Source organism: Rhinopithecus bieti, unplaced genomic scaffold (genome assembly GCF_001698545.2).
Source record: "Rhinopithecus bieti isolate Rb0 unplaced genomic scaffold, ASM169854v2 scaffold_41346, whole genome shotgun sequence".
NCBI classification, from domain to species: domain Eukaryota; kingdom Metazoa; phylum Chordata; class Mammalia; order Primates; family Cercopithecidae; genus Rhinopithecus; species Rhinopithecus bieti.
In genome coordinates this window covers 43,951-60,022 of record NW_016816812.1, presented here as the reverse complement: position 1 = coordinate 60,022, position 16,072 = coordinate 43,951, and the positions used below count along the sequence as shown (strand labels likewise).

The 16,072-nt window shown below is 57.7% G+C and overlaps 1 protein-coding gene across 2 annotated transcripts in view; it reads left to right on the top strand.

Annotated features, from left to right (window-relative positions):
- The first annotated feature begins 6 nt into the window (after window positions 1-6).
- STX1A (syntaxin 1A) overlaps window positions 7-16,072 on the top strand; it is a 22,685-nt gene continuing 6,619 nt past the window's right edge. For both annotated transcript variants that reach the window (XR_001882084.1, XM_017855249.1), the window contains exons 1-3: window positions 7-89; window positions 12,941-13,018; window positions 13,375-13,474. Coding sequence is in view for 1 of the 2 variants with exons in the window: in XM_017855249.1 (XP_017710738.1) it covers window positions 60-89; window positions 12,941-13,018; window positions 13,375-13,474 (208 nt within the window). In the remaining variant the exon portion in view is untranslated. The remainder of the gene's footprint in view (window positions 90-12,940; window positions 13,019-13,374; window positions 13,475-16,072) is intronic.

The window sequence follows — 16,072 nt, the reverse complement described above, 5'->3', positions numbered from 1 at the left end:
GCCGTCGCGCATGCGGAGCTCACACGGCTGCAGCCGGCGCCGCTGCCACTCCCGGGAGCATGAAGGACCGAACCCAGGAGCTCCGCACGGTGAGTCCGGCCCCCGCGCGCGGCCGCCCGCCGCCCACGCCAACGCGCCGGACACTCCCCGCCCGGCTCCCGCGGCCAGGAGGGCGGCCACTCCTGCGCCCCCAGCCGCGGCTGGAGGGAGCGGGGCCAGCTGGGGACCCTGACCCCCCTCCGGGTTCCGCCCCTCGGACCCACTCGGGGTCATGGGCTCGCGTGAGCTCGGCCGCGCTGACAAGTGGACGGTCGGCTGGAGTCCGGGGTCCTGGATAAACTTTTCGGGGCCCCCTTGATTTGGGGGGTTCGGAGGGTATGATGGGATTTCGGTGGCGGGACCTCTTTCCCCCTCCCGCAGAGCAGGCCCTTTCTCTGGCCCCCCCCACTGTCCCTCATCTCTGACCTCTCGTCCCCTCTCGGTGTAGACAGACGAGGGGACAGCGGTGGGAACCCCCTTGGTGTAGACAGACGAGGGGACCGCGGTGGGCCGGGGCCGGTCCCCTGAGCGGGGCCCCGCTGCGGGGCGCGCTGCGGAAACCTGGCAGTTAGGTGGGGGCGGCCTCCTCGTGCCGCCCTGGTCACCTGTGGCTCCCATCACCTGTGGCTCCCCCTCCGCTAGGTCGCGGTAGGGATCCACTGCCCGCCCCAGGTTTGGGGGTGGGGGGCGGTCACACCCGCCCCCGGTCCACCTGTCCACCTTCGGGCTTCCGGGCAGCCCTGGCTGGCGTTTCAGACCCTTCAGGGTTCCTTGAGACTTGAATCTATTTTTCCACCTGTATCTCAGAAACCCCTGGGGTGTGGCTCCTGGGGCGGGGTTTGAGGGAAGTAGGAGGATGCACAAATGTTCTGAGTCAGAGCTCACCCTCTCCCAGCCCAGGGACTCCTGCAGCCTGCGTGGGTCCCCTTCCCCTGGCCTCTGCCCTTAGGGATGGGGAGCCCAGGAGAATGGTGACAGGGAGTGGAGGACAGTGACGGAAATGAAGCCTCCCTGGGTGTGTCCCGTGGGGCGGGGAGGATCAAGGCTCAAGACTAGATTGAGTCTCATCTGGTCATCTGGTCACCTGGCTGGGAGCCCTGCCTGCTGATCCCTGGGAGCCCCCCAACCCCACCCCAACCCTGCGCCCTCAGCTAGGAACTAGAACCCTAAGGTCCCCTCCTGTGGAAAATGTCAAGTGTCCTTTGGGTGTTTGACCCCACGGCTTGTCTCCTTGACCCAGAGGCTCCTTGAGTTGGAGCCTGTCTGCCCCATTATGTCATGGTTGCCTCCTGGGCATCCTGGAACCGGGACCTGGGCTCCCCTGCTTTCATCTCCCTGACTTGCTCTGGCACCACAGCCTACACTTTGCCTCCAGACCTGTTATTCCTGGCCCAGCGCCCGGCCCCTGGGGTAAACCCCATGAGGTTTCAAAGGAAGAAGATGGTCCCTCAAGTCGCATATGGGCTCTAAACACTTCCCCCGCGGCCCCTGTGGTTGCCCTCAAGTTTCCTGAGCTCCGTTGAGTCAGAATGAGTGTTTTCCTGGTGATGGATGACTGTGTGGTGTAATTTGCTGATGTTTGGGCGCCTGGTAGGTTACCCGAGGGTATGTGTGGGAACCAAGTGGTCAGGGGAACCATGGGCCCTTACATAGGATAACAGCCTCTGGCATGTCAGCCTTCATCCCCCTAGCTGAAGGGGAAACTGAGGCACAAAGACGCGGCTTGCCTGCTAGAGGGAGGGGTGGTAGAAAAGGGCTTTGCCTCATCCCTGAAGATAGACTCAGGCCTGGCTGGCACTGGGGGACAGCCAGTGGAGCTGGGGTTGTGAAGCGTTTGAACCCAGATCTTTTTGCTCTGATGTCTGCCTCTGTTACTATCTCCTCGCCCCCTGATTAGATGGTGAAGCCAGGCTTTGGTTTGAATGGTCTGAGGCTTCCGCTCCAGACGCCCCCACCCTCCCCACACAAGGCATTCAGAGCCCAGGGAGGCTGTACCCATTGCCGGGTGGCCCTGCCCAGGGAGGGCTTTCTAGCAGACAGGAGGACGGCTGGCAGGAGCCCACACGGGGTGGGATGAGACAGTCAGGCTTGGTGGGGCCGCCATTCCCACAGGGCTGCTTTCCCTCTGGACCTGGGGTTCCCATCTGTGAAGTGGGGATGGCAAAGCCTAGAATTTAGTTTCTCCGGGCAAGAGGCAGGACCACAGGTCTCCTGACTCCAGCTCCGCATTTGTAGGAGACCTGAAACCCCAGGAGTCAGAATTTTCAGCCCAGAATCCCCAGGAAGGAAGAGGCCAGCACTGGCTGAGCTGGACTGGGCTGGACTGGGCTAGACTGTGCTGGACTGGGGCCAGCTGGGCTGGGCTGAACAGAGATGGTGCTGGGGACAGCGGCTGTGCACCGCTCCCAGCCTGCCCTCCCTCCCTCTTCCTCCTCCTCCTCCCTCTTCTTTCTCCTTCTCCCCCACCCAACGCCACCACATTTGGAAGGAGGCGAAGGGAGCTTATTTATAAAAGTCACACTTGGGGAAGGAGCTGGCGCATTTCCTCACTCTGCAGGCCCGGCCCAGCCCTCCAGCCTTCTCTAGCCTTCTCCAGCCTTCTCCAGCCTTCTTCAGCCTTCTCCAGCCTTCTCCAGCCTTCTCCAGCCTTCTCCAGCCTTCTCCAGCCTTCTCCAGCCTTCTCCAGCTCCCACCTCTCCCTCTGCAGACGGGGAGTGAAGGGGGTCACTGGGGACTAGCCAGGGGGCCTCAATGCTGTTGCAGGTCCTCAGAGATCAGAAAGGTCATTTGCAGGTTACAGGTGGCAAAGAGAGACCGAAGACAGGGCCAGGATCACACAGCCAGGGAGAGTTTTGGGTTAGGGCACCCCCAGGGAGCCCTACTTGGGCTGTAGCTGCCTCCTCCCCTCAACTCAGAGACTCCCTGATTTTCTTCCTGGGGACTTTGCAGAGCTGACCTATCCCTCCCTGGGCCCAGAACGGTGTTTGTCCATGTGTCAGGTCATGTGGGACAGACACATGGGACCTGTTGCAGGAGGCTGAGGACGTAGCAAGGAGGGAGAGTTGGAGCAGTACAATGCTGGAAGGCTTCCTGGAAGAAGAGACCCTGGGATAGCCCAGGAGCAGGAGCTGGATTTGAATAGGAGGAGAAATGGTGATCCAAAGGAGGGGACAGCTTAGTGAAGGCAGAGAGGTTGGAATGCCCAGCCAGGAGAGAATAGCAGGTGGTCCTGACAGCTGGTGTCTGGGGCCCCCTGAGTTGCCTTGAGGTCTAGACCGGGGCCCAACTCACCAGGCAGGCCTGGATGGGGAGGCCCAGGGCCCTACTTTGCCCACCAGTTCCCCTTCTCTCTCTCGTTGCTGGGAAGAGTCTGGCGGTTGAGAGGCAACACCGGGCAGGTTCATCCTTAATCTCCCTCTGCTCACTTCCTCATCTGCAGAATGGAGCCAGTGTTACCTGCCTTGCAGAGTGGCAGGCATGAGGGTATAAGAACAGGAGTCGGACAGGGCTCCCCCAATCCTTCCTCCATTACCTCCCAGGGGTTTCCCAGCATGAATGATGCATTTGGGTACATTTTCATCTGGGGTGCAGATGGAACGGCTTCCTGGGACCATGTAGTTCAACCTCCTATCTTACAGGTCAGAAAACAGGTCCAGAAAGGGCCAGGTGTTTATCTGAGGCCACGCAGCCTGTGGGGGCAGAGCCTGGCCCCTTCCATGGCCTGAAGCTGCCTCCCTGAGCCGCTCTGGGGCCCTGTGAAGGGGCAGACTCTGCAGGGCGGGGACCTGGTATACACAGACCTGGAGGCTGGGGACAGGGTGAGGAGACTCAGATTGCACAGCCGTCTTTCCTGGAGACCCAGCTTGGCCTCTCGCACACCCCTGACTCAGCTCCGGGCCTCTCTGCACTAGTGATATTGACTTTGATTAGTCATTTAAAAGAAGAAGGTAAAAAAATAGCGCTTGAGGCAGACAACAGCCACTGTGCTTAGCAGTGATGAATCAACCTTGCCGGCCTGATGGCTCCCCTGGGATAGGCCTGGAGGCTGCCTGGCCTCTGCACCTCTTGGAGGAGTCAAGACTGTTGCATCCAGGAAAATGTCCTGGAATCCTGGAGTCTCTGCTAGGAGAGACCATCAGGGCTGCCCTGCCTCTGCCAGAGGAAGCTCAGGGCATCCAGCCCCCTGTGGTTCCAGCAAGTTCTGGTCTTCCTAGCAGTCTCCGTGGTAGGGAGGTAAGGAAGCACTCCCTCCCAGCCTTTCTGGTTGGAGGTGGTGATTTTTTTGTTGCTGTTTTTTTGTTTGTTTGTTTGAGACGGAGTCTCACACTGTCGCCAGGCTGGAGTGCAGTAGCGCGATCTCAGCTCATTGCAGCCTCCACCTCCCAGGTTCAAGNTTTATAAAAGTCACACTTGGGGAAGGAGCTGGCGCATTTCCTCACTCTGCAGGCCCGGCCCAGCCCTCCAGCCTTCTCTAGCCTTCTCCAGCCTTCTCCAGCCTTCTTCAGCCTTCTCCAGCCTTCTCCAGCCTTCTCCAGCCTTCTCCAGCCTTCTCCAGCCTTCTCCAGCCTTCTCCAGCTCCCACCTCTCCCTCTGCAGACGGGGAGTGAAGGGGTCACTGGGGACTAGCCAGGGGCCTCAATGCTGTTGCAGGTCCTCAGAGATCAGAAAGGTCATTTGCAGGTTACAGGTGGCAAAGAGAGACCGAAGACAGGGCCAGGATCACACAGCCAGGGAGAGTTTTGGGTTAGGGCACCCCAGGGAGCCCTACTTGGGCTGTAGCTGCCTCCTCCCCTCAACTCAGAGACTCCCTGATTTTCTTCCTGGGGACTTTGCAGAGCTGACCTATCCCTCCCTGGGCCCAGAACGGTGTTTGTCCATGTGTCAGGTCATGTGGGACAGACACATGGGACCTGTTGCAGGAGGCTGAGGACGTAGCAAGGAGGGAGAGTTGGAGCAGTACAATGCTGGAAGGCTTCCTGGAAGAAGAGACCCTGGGATAGCCCAGGAGCAGGAGCTGGATTTGAATAGGAGGAGAAATGGTGATCCAAAGGAGGGGACAGCTTAGTGAAGGCAGAGAGGTTGGAATGCCCAGCCAGGAGAGAATAGCAGGTGGTCCTGACAGCTGGTGTCTGGGGCCCCTGAGTTGCCTTGAGGTCTAGACCGGGGCCCAACTCACCAGGCAGGCCTGGATGGGGAGGCCCAGGGCCCTACTTTGCCCACCAGTTCCCCTTCTCTCTCTCGTTGCTGGGAAGAGTCTGGCGGTTGAGAGGCAACACCGGGCAGGTTCATCCTTAATCTCCCTCTGCTCACTTCCTCATCTGCAGAATGGAGCCAGTGTTACCTGCCTTGCAGAGTGGCAGGCATGAGGGTATAAGAACAGGAGTCGGACAGGGCTCCCCAATCCTTCCTCCATTACCTCCCAGGGGTTTCCCAGCATGAATGATGCATTTGGGTACATTTTCATCTGGGGTGCAGATGGAACGGCTTCCTGGGACCATGTAGTTCAACCTCCTATCTTACAGGTCAGAAAACAGGTCCAGAAAGGGCCAGGTGTTTATCTGAGGCCACGCAGCCTGTGGGGCAGAGCCTGGCCCCTTCCATGGCCTGAAGCTGCCTCCCTGAGCCGCTCTGGGGCCCTGTGAAGGGGCAGACTCTGCAGGGCGGGGACCTGGTATACACAGACCTGGAGGCTGGGGACAGGGTGAGGAGACTCAGATTGCACAGCCGTCTTTCCTGGAGACCCAGCTTGGCCTCTCGCACACCCCTGACTCAGCTCCGGGCCTCTCTGCACTAGTGATATTGACTTTGATTAGTCATTTAAAAGAAGAAGGTAAAAAAATAGCGCTTGAGGCAGACAACAGCCACTGTGCTTAGCAGTGATGAATCAACCTTGCCGGCCTGATGGCTCCCCTGGGATAGGCCTGGAGGCTGCCTGGCCTCTGCACCTCTTGGAGGAGTCAAGACTGTTGCATCCAGGAAAATGTCCTGGAATCCTGGAGTCTCTGCTAGGAGAGACCATCAGGGCTGCCCTGCCTCTGCCAGAGGAAGCTCAGGGCATCCAGCCCCTGTGGTTCCAGCAAGTTCTGGTCTTCCTAGCAGTCTCCGTGGTAGGGAGGTAAGGAAGCACTCCCTCCCAGCCTTTCTGGTTGGAGGTGGTGATTTTTTTGTTGCTGTTTTTTTGTTTGTTTGTTTGAGACGGAGTCTCACACTGTCGCCAGGCTGGAGTGCAGTAGCGCGATCTCAGCTCATTGCAGCCTCCACCTCCCAGGTTCAAGTGATTCTCCTGCCTCAGCCTCCTGAGTAGCTGAGACTATAGGTGCGCGCCACCATGCCCTGCTAATTTTTGTATTTTTAGTAGAGACGGGGTTTCCCCATGTTGGCCAGGATGGCCTTGATCTCTTGACCTCCTGATCTGCCTGCCTCAGCCTTCCAAAGTGCTGGGATTACAGGTGTAAGCCACTGCACCTGGCCAATTTTTTTTTGTTTTTTTTTTTTTTTGTTTTTTGTTTTTTTTTGAGACGGAGTCTCGCTCTGTCACCCAAGCTGGAGTGTAGTGGTACGATCTTGGCTCACTGCAACCTCCACCTCCCAGGTTCAAGTGATTCTCCTGCCTCACCCTCCCGAGTAACTGGGATTACAGGCATGTACCACCACCACACCCGGCTAATTTTTGTATTTTTAGTAGAAATGGGGTTTTGCCATGTTGACCAGGCTGGTCTTGAACTCCTGACCACAGGTGATCCACCCACCTTGGCCTTCCAGAGTGCTGGGATTACAGGCATGAGCCACTGCACCCGGCTACCCCTATAAATTTTGATTCAGTCTCTTTGGGATGGGTCCCTGGAAGCTGTTTTTTGTTTGTTTGTTTTTGTTTTTTCTTTTTTTAAAATCCCCCCAAAGGATTCTGGTGCTCACCCAGCTTTGAGAACTGCTGAATGCAGAACAAAAAAACACCAGGATGTTAGCTGGGCTTGGGGGCTCACACCTGCAGTACCATCTACTTGGGAGGCTGAGGCGGGAAGACGGCTTGAGCTCAGGAGTTCGAGACCAGCCTGAGCAACATAGTGAGACAACCATCTCTACAAAAATGTAAAATTAGCCAGGTGTGGTGGCAGGCATCTGTAGTCCCAGCTACTCTGGAGGCTGAGGCTGGAGGATTGCTTGAGCCTGGGAGATCAAGGCTGCAGTGAGCTATGATCTTCCCACTACACTCCAGTCTGGACAACAAAGCGAGATCCTGTCTCAAAAAAAAAAATAAGGGCCGGGCACGGTGGCTCACGCCTGTAATCCTAGCACTTTGGGAGGCCGAGGGAGGCAGACCAACTGAGGTTAGGAATTCAAGACCAGCCTAGCCAACATACTGAAACCCCATCTCTACTAAAAATACAAAAACTAGCTGGGTGTGGTGCAGGTGCCTGTAATCCCAGCTACTTGGGAGGCTGAGGCAGGAGAATCGCTTGAACCTGAGAGGCAGAGGTTGCAGTGAGCCGAGATTGCGCTACTGCATTGCAGCCTGGGCAACAGAGTGAGATTCTGTGTCAAAAAAAATAATAATAAATAAGAAAAAAAAAAGTGCCAGGATAAATTGGATGTTGGTTGGATGGGAGAAGAGGAGGAAGATGGCAGATGTCCTAGGTTTCCAGCTTGGGGGCCCTGGAGCACCTTGGAGTTCTGCGCTAGGCAGTTCGGAGGAGGGGACTCTGGCAAAACAGGTGGAGCCTGGTTTTGGCTAGGAGGCAGGCAAGGTGCCCGTATGATATCTGGGCACATCCGTCCGTAAGACACTTGGGCCTTTGCGTTTGTGCCCCACAGTTCCAGCTGCCACCTGCACAGCGGAGGGTTCCAAGTCCCCAACTCCAATCCAGCCCCCTCTCCAGAGCTGTAACTGCCACTCAGAACACACTGGTAGATCCCCAAGGGAGCTGGGCCCTAATTATTCCACAGAAATCTAGGTGTCCGCCTTTTTTTTTTTTAAGACAGGGTCTTGCTCTGTCACCTAGGCTGGAGTGCAATGGCACAATCATAGCTCACTGCAACCTCGACCTCCAGGGCTCAAGCAGTCCTCCCACCTCAGCCTCCTGAGTAGTTGTGATTACAGATGCATGGCACCACGCCCAGCTAATTTTTGTATTTTTTGGTAGAGATGGGGTCTCGCTATGTTGCCGTGGCTGGTCTCAAACTCCTGAACTCAAGTAATCCTTCCACCTCGGCCTCCCAAACTGCTGAGATTACCGGTGTGAGCCATCATGCCTGGATGCTTTATGTATACAGTGCTCACCCTGGCCAGCCCAAGACACCAGGAAGACAGCATGCCAGGATAGCCACATCACCTAGTTACATTTTGGTCAAGAGTGTGTCTGGGCTGGGAAACAGAGGAGGTGAGGATGGCAATGGGGCTCTGCCATCCCGCATCCTTATCAGTTTATTCCATGTCCAATGAGAACCGATTACATGCCAGAGTTAATTTGGAGGACATCTCTAGAATGTTGCCACCAGGCTCTGGCTTGGATGTGGATGAGGATGCAGGGGGCAACAGAGTCAGGAGCCATCAGAATCCCACAAACTGAAATAAGCATTGGAACAAATGAAGAAACAGGAAAAAGGTCCTTTACTCGAACCCCAAATCCACTCCACAGATAGTGGTTGGGAAGGGCTTGGGGCTTTTCTTGACAGGAACCGCTACGTGATCACTTATCTCATCGCTGGCTGTATTAATAGAGGTAGATCATGTAGAAAGAGGGAGGGGATGGGCCAGATCTTTAGCATTGCCCAGACCACAGTCAGCAGCAGATTCAGTCTGTGTGCTGTACGACAGGAGACAGAGGCACAGTGGAACAAGTCTTGGGCAGGGGCTGTAATTTGGGGTCCCTGGAAAGGATCTGAAAGGGAAGGAATACTTGAGAAGAAAAATCTAGGGAGGATGTGGATGCCACCTTCAGATCTATAGCAGGGGCACCCCAGGGAGAGCACCCACAGGTTCTTTATGGCCTGGAACCAAACCACAGGAAAGAGAAGGACTCTAACAGTTAGGGCTGCCCGAGATGGGTAGAGCTGTTTGGGGAAGCTAGTGAGCTCACGGTCACAGGAGGTATGCAAGCTGAGGCTGGAAGCTGAAGCCAGGGGGACTTTTCAGGTCCCTTAGGGCCTGAGAGTATTCACTCATGGCTCTGATAGGAATGTGAATGGTGTATGGAAGAACGAGATGCGAGATACTGATCTGGGGGGACAGGGAGGCTTGTGGAAGAAGGTGGCATCGAGGAAGAGGGGAATGTCACCTTGATGGAATCAGCATCCCGGGCAGAGGGATGTACCTGGGGGAAGCCTGGGGGCAGAGGGTGGATGGTAGGGCCAGGAACCGGTTGAAGGTGTGGTGGAGTGGGGTCTGATCCCAGGTGAGGGCAGCGGGATAAAGAGCAGAGCTGGCGGTGAAAATTCCCAAGAATGAAGTCGGAGGATGTGGGGAGGAAAGGTCCCCTTGGCCCATCCCCTCTAGTTTTGCTCCGAGCCGCGGCTGGTTTGACCATGCCTCAGAGGTCAGGCCCTCAGCCCTCCCACTGACTTTGGGGCTAATCTCAATGCCACCTCCAGGGTAGACTTGACCTGGGTGCCCCCCTCAGAGCCTGGCCCTGGTCTCCCTTTCCCCAACCCCACCCTCATAGACGGAGGGTCCAGAGGAGGATATGAGCATCTCCCCTGCCAGCCCTTCTGTTAGAGAAGCTTCCTGGTCCAGCCTTCAGCCTTTGGAGAAGATAGCAGGTCAGAGCTGGCCGGATGCCTGGAGACAGTCTGCCCCCATTACACAGATGGGCAAGCTGAGGTCAAGAGAGGCACCAGACAGAGGCCAGGGGTCTCTGAGGGCAGGACGGGTTCGGTGGGGCTGGTAGTGACGCTTGTCTCTGGCCATGGGAAGGGAGCTGGATCATTCTCCATCCACCCTTTGTCATCTACCCTGATCCTCTGAGCACCAGGGCCAGGAGGGCAGGACGCTGGATGGCAGAAGCTCCTGGGGCCGCTTCCCAACCTGGCAGCCTGCCCAGGAAGAGGAACTGGGCTCCTCCTGATAGCGCTCTGCCTCAGTTTCCCTAGGGGGGGGCTCCTCTGACTCAACTCCTAGGCCTGTCACGGTCTAAAAGCGTAAAAACGGCTCCTGGATTTTCTGTGTCTGTAGGGAGCTTGGTAGGGGAGGGGATGCCACCTGGTGACAGCTGCAGGCACTCGGTGGGGAGTGGGAATGAGGATTTATTTTAGCTGCTGGGGAGGTGGTGTGATATCTTAAAGAGAGGAGGCCCCTCTGAGCCGCCTCTATCAAAGCTCCTAACTACCCCCTCTCCCGAGGAGTCCCCACTTTGATGGGGTAATGGGAGCTGTGAGCCCCAGGGGCACAGCCCCTCATGGAACATGCCCAGGCCGGGCGCGGTGGCCCACACCTGTACTCCCAGCACTTTGGGAGGCCTAGGTGGGAAGATCACTTGAGCCCAGGAGTTCGAGACCAGACTGGGCAACATAGTTGGACCCTGTCTCTACAAAAAAAAAAAAAAAAAATTGAAAAATTAGCTGGGTGTGGTGGCATGCATCTGTAGTCCCAGCAGCCTGGGAGGCTGAGGTGAAAGGATCTCTTGAGCCCAGGAGGTCGAAGCTGCAGTGAGTTATGTTTATGCCACTGCACTCCAGCCTGGGTGACAGAGAGAGACCCTGTCTCAATCAATCAATCAGTCCATTCATCAGTCAAACATACATGCCCTGCTTCCCCACTCTTTCTCAGCCCTCCCTCCATGCAGCCAGGTGTCACTGTCCCCATTTCACAGAAGAGTAAACAGAGCCAGAGGGGTCAAGGCCCAGCCTGATGAGTCCCCTCAGCTCTCTCAGCCCCTCAACCTCCGCCTGCCTCCATCCTGACGAGAGAGCACCGAGGTGGGCAGAGCCAGGCAGTGGCCGCTCCCATGAGGCACTCAGAAATGAGGTGGGAACAAGACCAGATGCGGTGGCTCACGCCTGTAATCCCAGCACTTTGGGAGGCCAAGGTGGGTGGATCACCTGAGGTCAGGAGTTCGAGACCAGCCTTGCCAACATAGTGAAACCCCTATGTTTTATGTATTTTAGTTCTCTACTAAAAATACAAAAATTAGCTAGGCATGGTGGCGTGCACCTGTAATCCTAGCTACTCGGGAGGCTGAGGCAGGAGTGAACCCAGGAGGTGAGATTGCAGTGAGCCAAGATCGCGACACTGCACCAGCCTGGGTGACAGAGCAATACTATCTAAAAAAAAAAAAAAAAAAAAAGAGGTGGGAACAAGCCCTGAGCCCCAGGCTGAGAGACCTCAGTCCCTGCCCCAGGGTGGCCATCCCGGATATCCTTGCCTTGGCTGCGGAGAGAGACCTGGCCTTGCCAGCAGGGTGGGCTGACCCTGGCTGACTCACGGTGTGAGGTAGACAGTAATGATTGTGCCCGGCATGCCGAGAAGTCAGAAGTATAATTACCCCTACCCCGTGATGGGGGTGGCTTTTGTACAGCTGCTCCTGGGGCAGTGGGGTGGGGCCTGCACCTGTGGCTGAGGCCTAAGGCAGGACCCGAGCCAAGTGGCAACATGACTGCCTCCTGTGCCTGCTGGGCCTACGTCTGGGACTGGAAGGAGGCAGACCAAGGTCCAATGTCAAAATCGACAGGGAGGCCAAGTGCAGTGGCTCACACCTACAATCCCAGTGCTTTGGAAGGCTGAAGCAGGAGGATCGCTTGAGGCCAGGAGTTCAAGACCAGCCTGGGCAACACAGTGAGCCCCTGTCTCTTCAAAATAAAATTAAATGTAAAACTGTTTTAAAAAAAGACTGACAGGAGCCGGGCGCAGTGGCTCATGCCTGTAATCCCAGCACTTTGGGAGGCTGAGGCAGGCAGATCAAGAGGTCAGCAGATCAAGACCATCCTGGCTAACACGGTGAAACGCCTTCTCTACTAAAAATACAAAAAATTAGCCGGGCGTGGTGGCGGGTGCCTGTAGTCCCAGCTACTCGGGAGGCTGAGGCAGGACAATGACGTGAACCTGGGAGACGGAGCTTACAGTGAGCCGAGGTGGCACCACTGCACACCAGCCTGGGCGACAGAGCAAGACTCTGTCTCAAAAAAAAAAAAGAAAAAAAAGACAGGAGATTCCTAAGAGATATGATCCATCCCTCCTCGGGGCTGGGGTTTAGGGGTACCCAGGCCTAGGACAGAGCAGGCAGGTCTACCCTTACAGGGCCCACTCTGGAAAGGGAGCTTGGGGCCTCTGGGCTCCACCTGAATTAAAACCACTGGGGCCAGGCGTGGTTGTACACACACACCTATAATTCCAGCTACTCGGGAGGCTGAGGTGGGAGGATTGCTTGAGCCCAGGTGTTCAAGGCTGCAGTGAGCTGTGATTGCACCACTGCACTCTAGCCTAGGTGACACAGCACGACCTCAACTCTAAAAATGTGTGTGTGTGTGTGTGTGTGTGTGTGTGTGTGTGTGTGTGTAAACCACAGGGCCAAAAGAGTAGAGAATGCACTTTCCAGGCAGCTGTCCCAGGGGCCTAGGGGACCCAGAGGGCCCAGACAGAGCGGCTGGCCCCAGGCTCGCTTGCCTCCCCAGCTGCAGGGAGGGGGCAGGCGGATAGGCAAGGGAGGAAGTCCCTGGCCTGGAGGCTGAGACTTGGCCTTGACACCAGTGTGCCAGGCAAGGTCCCTGTCTCTGTGCTGGGTCCCCAGTGGTCTGCCAGATCTTACTGTGGCTGGGAGCGGAGGGCACAGCCAGGCCTGTTCTTGTCCCTGCCCAGAGGCCCCCAGGGAGACGGGGAGGGGTGGAGCCCTGGCACTGCACCCTGGGCACCTGTGTGTGTAGAGGTAGGTCCTGTACATACGTCCGTTCATGTGTGCACAACCCCACACAGGCCAAGGACAGCGACGATGATGATGATGTCACTGTCACCGTGGACCGAGACCGCTTCATGGATGAGTTCTTTGAACAGGTGGGAGCCAGCACACCCCCCCCTTCCCGCACACTGGCAGACCTTGGGGGGCCACTCTCACCTCTGAGCCAGGTTCAGGGATCTTTCACACCTGCACCTGGCCCAGCAGCTCCAGGGTGCCAACGAAGGAACCGTTTTGTGGGTGAATAAATGGAAGCTCAGAGCAGAGCTAAATGTACGATCGCACCCCTCTCCATCCAGGTCTGGAAGGACGCACCCCCACTGCACTCCAGCACCCAGAGCCTGGCCTGTCCTCCCCCTGAGCCCTGACCACAGCCTTACTGTGGGCCATACCTGGGCCCCAGAAGCCTTCTCCCCCCATTTCCTCCTCCTGATCACCCGGCCTTGGTCCGCAGGTGGAGGAGATTCGAGGCTTCATTGACAAGATTGCAGAGAATGTGGAGGAGGTGAAGCGGAAGCACAGTGCCATCCTGGCCTCCCCCAACCCCGATGAGAGTGAGTATATGGGGTGGGGGACAGGTTTCAGGCCCCACAGGCCTCCGGGAGGGGCTGCTGCCAGGGAGGCCTCACAGGACCCCAACAGCCTGCATGGCTGGTGGGCGTAGGAGTGCCTGGGCAGGCCAGGGTCAGGAGAATTTCAGGAGAAGCCTTAGGAAATGCAGCTGTCCCCGGCCTGGAATTGGGGGGTCAGAACCCAGCATCCCAGGCCGGCCAGACCAGGTCTCCCCGAAGACCTGGGTGATGGGAGAGGCGATCGGCCCCACCCTTCTCAAGTGAACTTTTTTTTTTTTTTTTTGAGATGGAGTCTTACTCTGTCACCAGACTGGAGTGCAGTGGCATGATCTCAGCTCACTGCAACCTCTGCCTCCTGGGTTCAAGCAATTCCCCTGCCTCAGCCTCCCAAATAGCTGGGATTACAGGCACACACCACCACACCGGGCTAATTTTTCTATTTTAGTATAGATGGGGTTTCCCCATGTTGGCCAAGACGGTCTTGATCTCCTGACCTCGTGATCCGCCTGCTTCGGCCTCCCAAAGTGCTGGGATTACAGGCATGAGCCACTGCACCCGGCCGAACTGGCTTTTTTCTAAGGCAACTGGGCTGGCTGCAGCCCTGGGCTTTTGGGAGCAAGGGAAGGAAGGAGGGAAGGAGGGAAGCTGTCTGATCAATAGGAAGGCCTCTCAGTCCAGCCCTGCCCCGCCCCTCGCCTCCCAGGGGAGCAGATGGCAGCTCTGAGGCGTCAGCGCTGTGGGAGGGCAAGCTGGCCAAGCAGGCAGAGCTTCCGGAAGGAGCTGGCAGCCCTGGCACCTGGCCACGTGGCACCCCGGGGCGGGCATTCTCAGGGCTCTAGGAAGTCACCCCTCTCCCTCCACACTGGGAGCCTGTGTGTCAGGCTTGCACTCCGTCCCCAGACAGGTTCCCCCAACCCGGTCCTCACGTTCCTGTTGAGATGTTGGTTACTACACTGAGAGGTGCCAGGCTGATGGCATAGGTGCCCTCCCCTGGAGGGGGGCTCACCCTGAGTCCCAGGGATGCAGCCGTCAGGTGTTTGAGGGAGGCAGGCCCTGGCCACACAGGTGCCCGAGGTCAGATTTTCTTCTCGCCTCCAGCACGGCCTCCTGGTCTGTGACCCCTCACCCCCAAGCCCACTGGCATCTTCAAGAACCCAGAGTAAATCTTTCCACAGCCCCAAATTGTGCATGAACCCAGGTCAATGCCACACCAACTAAGCCAGTGCCCCACCCTCAGAAGGCAAAATGGGTCAGGTGGGAGCAGGGTGGACTGCCTCAGGAAGGGCAGGAGGGAGAGAGGGACGCCCAGGGCTCACCATGCTGCGCTCCTCGCCCTAGAGATTTGTTGGATGGCAGCATGAGATGGATGTCTGTGCGCCCAGTGGTATCTGGGTCACCATGTGTCCCTGTGTCGGCTGTTCCTGCTCAGGGTCAGGGGGTGGCTGACTTGTGGGGTGGGCGGAGGGCTCTAAAGAGCAGGGGAGCAGGCCTCTCGCTGCTGGCAGGTGGGGCGGGCATGGGGCAGCAGAGCTGTCTGCTCCACACCTTGGGTCCTGCAGGCCACCTCCCGCACCGTCTCCCGCTGCGGTGTCATGCACAGTCACAGGGACTGGTTCTGAGTCACCACCCGTGAGCTGAGCAGTCCCAGGCTCTCGCTAAGGGGAGGGGGCTCATGTTGGGGGTTCTAGGGCACAGGCGGTACAGAGTTAAGGAGAAGTCTCCAGGAAAGATGGCAGTGAGTGGGGGGCTCTCCCGGGCAAGGCGGGCTCTGCCTCCTCTGGGGGCTGCCATCCGGCCTGGGCTATTTTGGGTCTGAGCAAAAGAGGCTGAGACGTCAGAGCAGCTGGTAACCGACTTTTCCTTTGTTCCTACGGATGAGGCGCCCTCCTCCGCGCCTCGGAACCCCCACTTCCCCGCTCCACCCCACCGCATTCCACTTGGGAGGTGACCCCATCCGGGGCCTTCCTGATAGCCACTCTCGATACCCCTCCCTGTCCCCTCTAGGACAAACCCCAGCCCCAGAGGCAAGCAGAGGGGCGGGTGGGAAGGTGACAGCCAGAGCTTAGTCCCAGCTTCTCCCGGGGCGGAGTCCTGGGGGTGTCCTGAGACTGGGGTGTTGCCAGGAGCACCCCCAGGGGAGGCAGCTGTCTTGCCCCACTTTTCCAGCCAGCTCCTCTCAGGCAGGGGGGCAAGCTGGGCACCCCCATGGCCTCTGCCAGCTTTAGGAAGATGGTTCTAGTTGGAACAAGGGTCACAAAACACTATGCCACCACCCTCCTCCAATTTCACCAGGGCCCCAGCTACCTGCCACGGCCAGGGCCGACTATGCCCACCTCTTTGGACCTCAGGGCCCACATCAGCGCCCACCCAGGCCATCCACCCCTTGCCCCCTTCCATCCGCCGGGCACTTAGCACCCCGGGAGGCACAGCTTTGTGGGAACAGCAAGGTCTGCCCCACCCAGAGTGTTTGAGCCTGCGACTCAGGGAGTGCGGGATGGTCCCCTGTCAGCCCCCTGGCTGGCTGCCTACCCTCCTGAGCCACCAGGTAACACCAGGTGAGCCTGCACCCCCCCCCCCCCC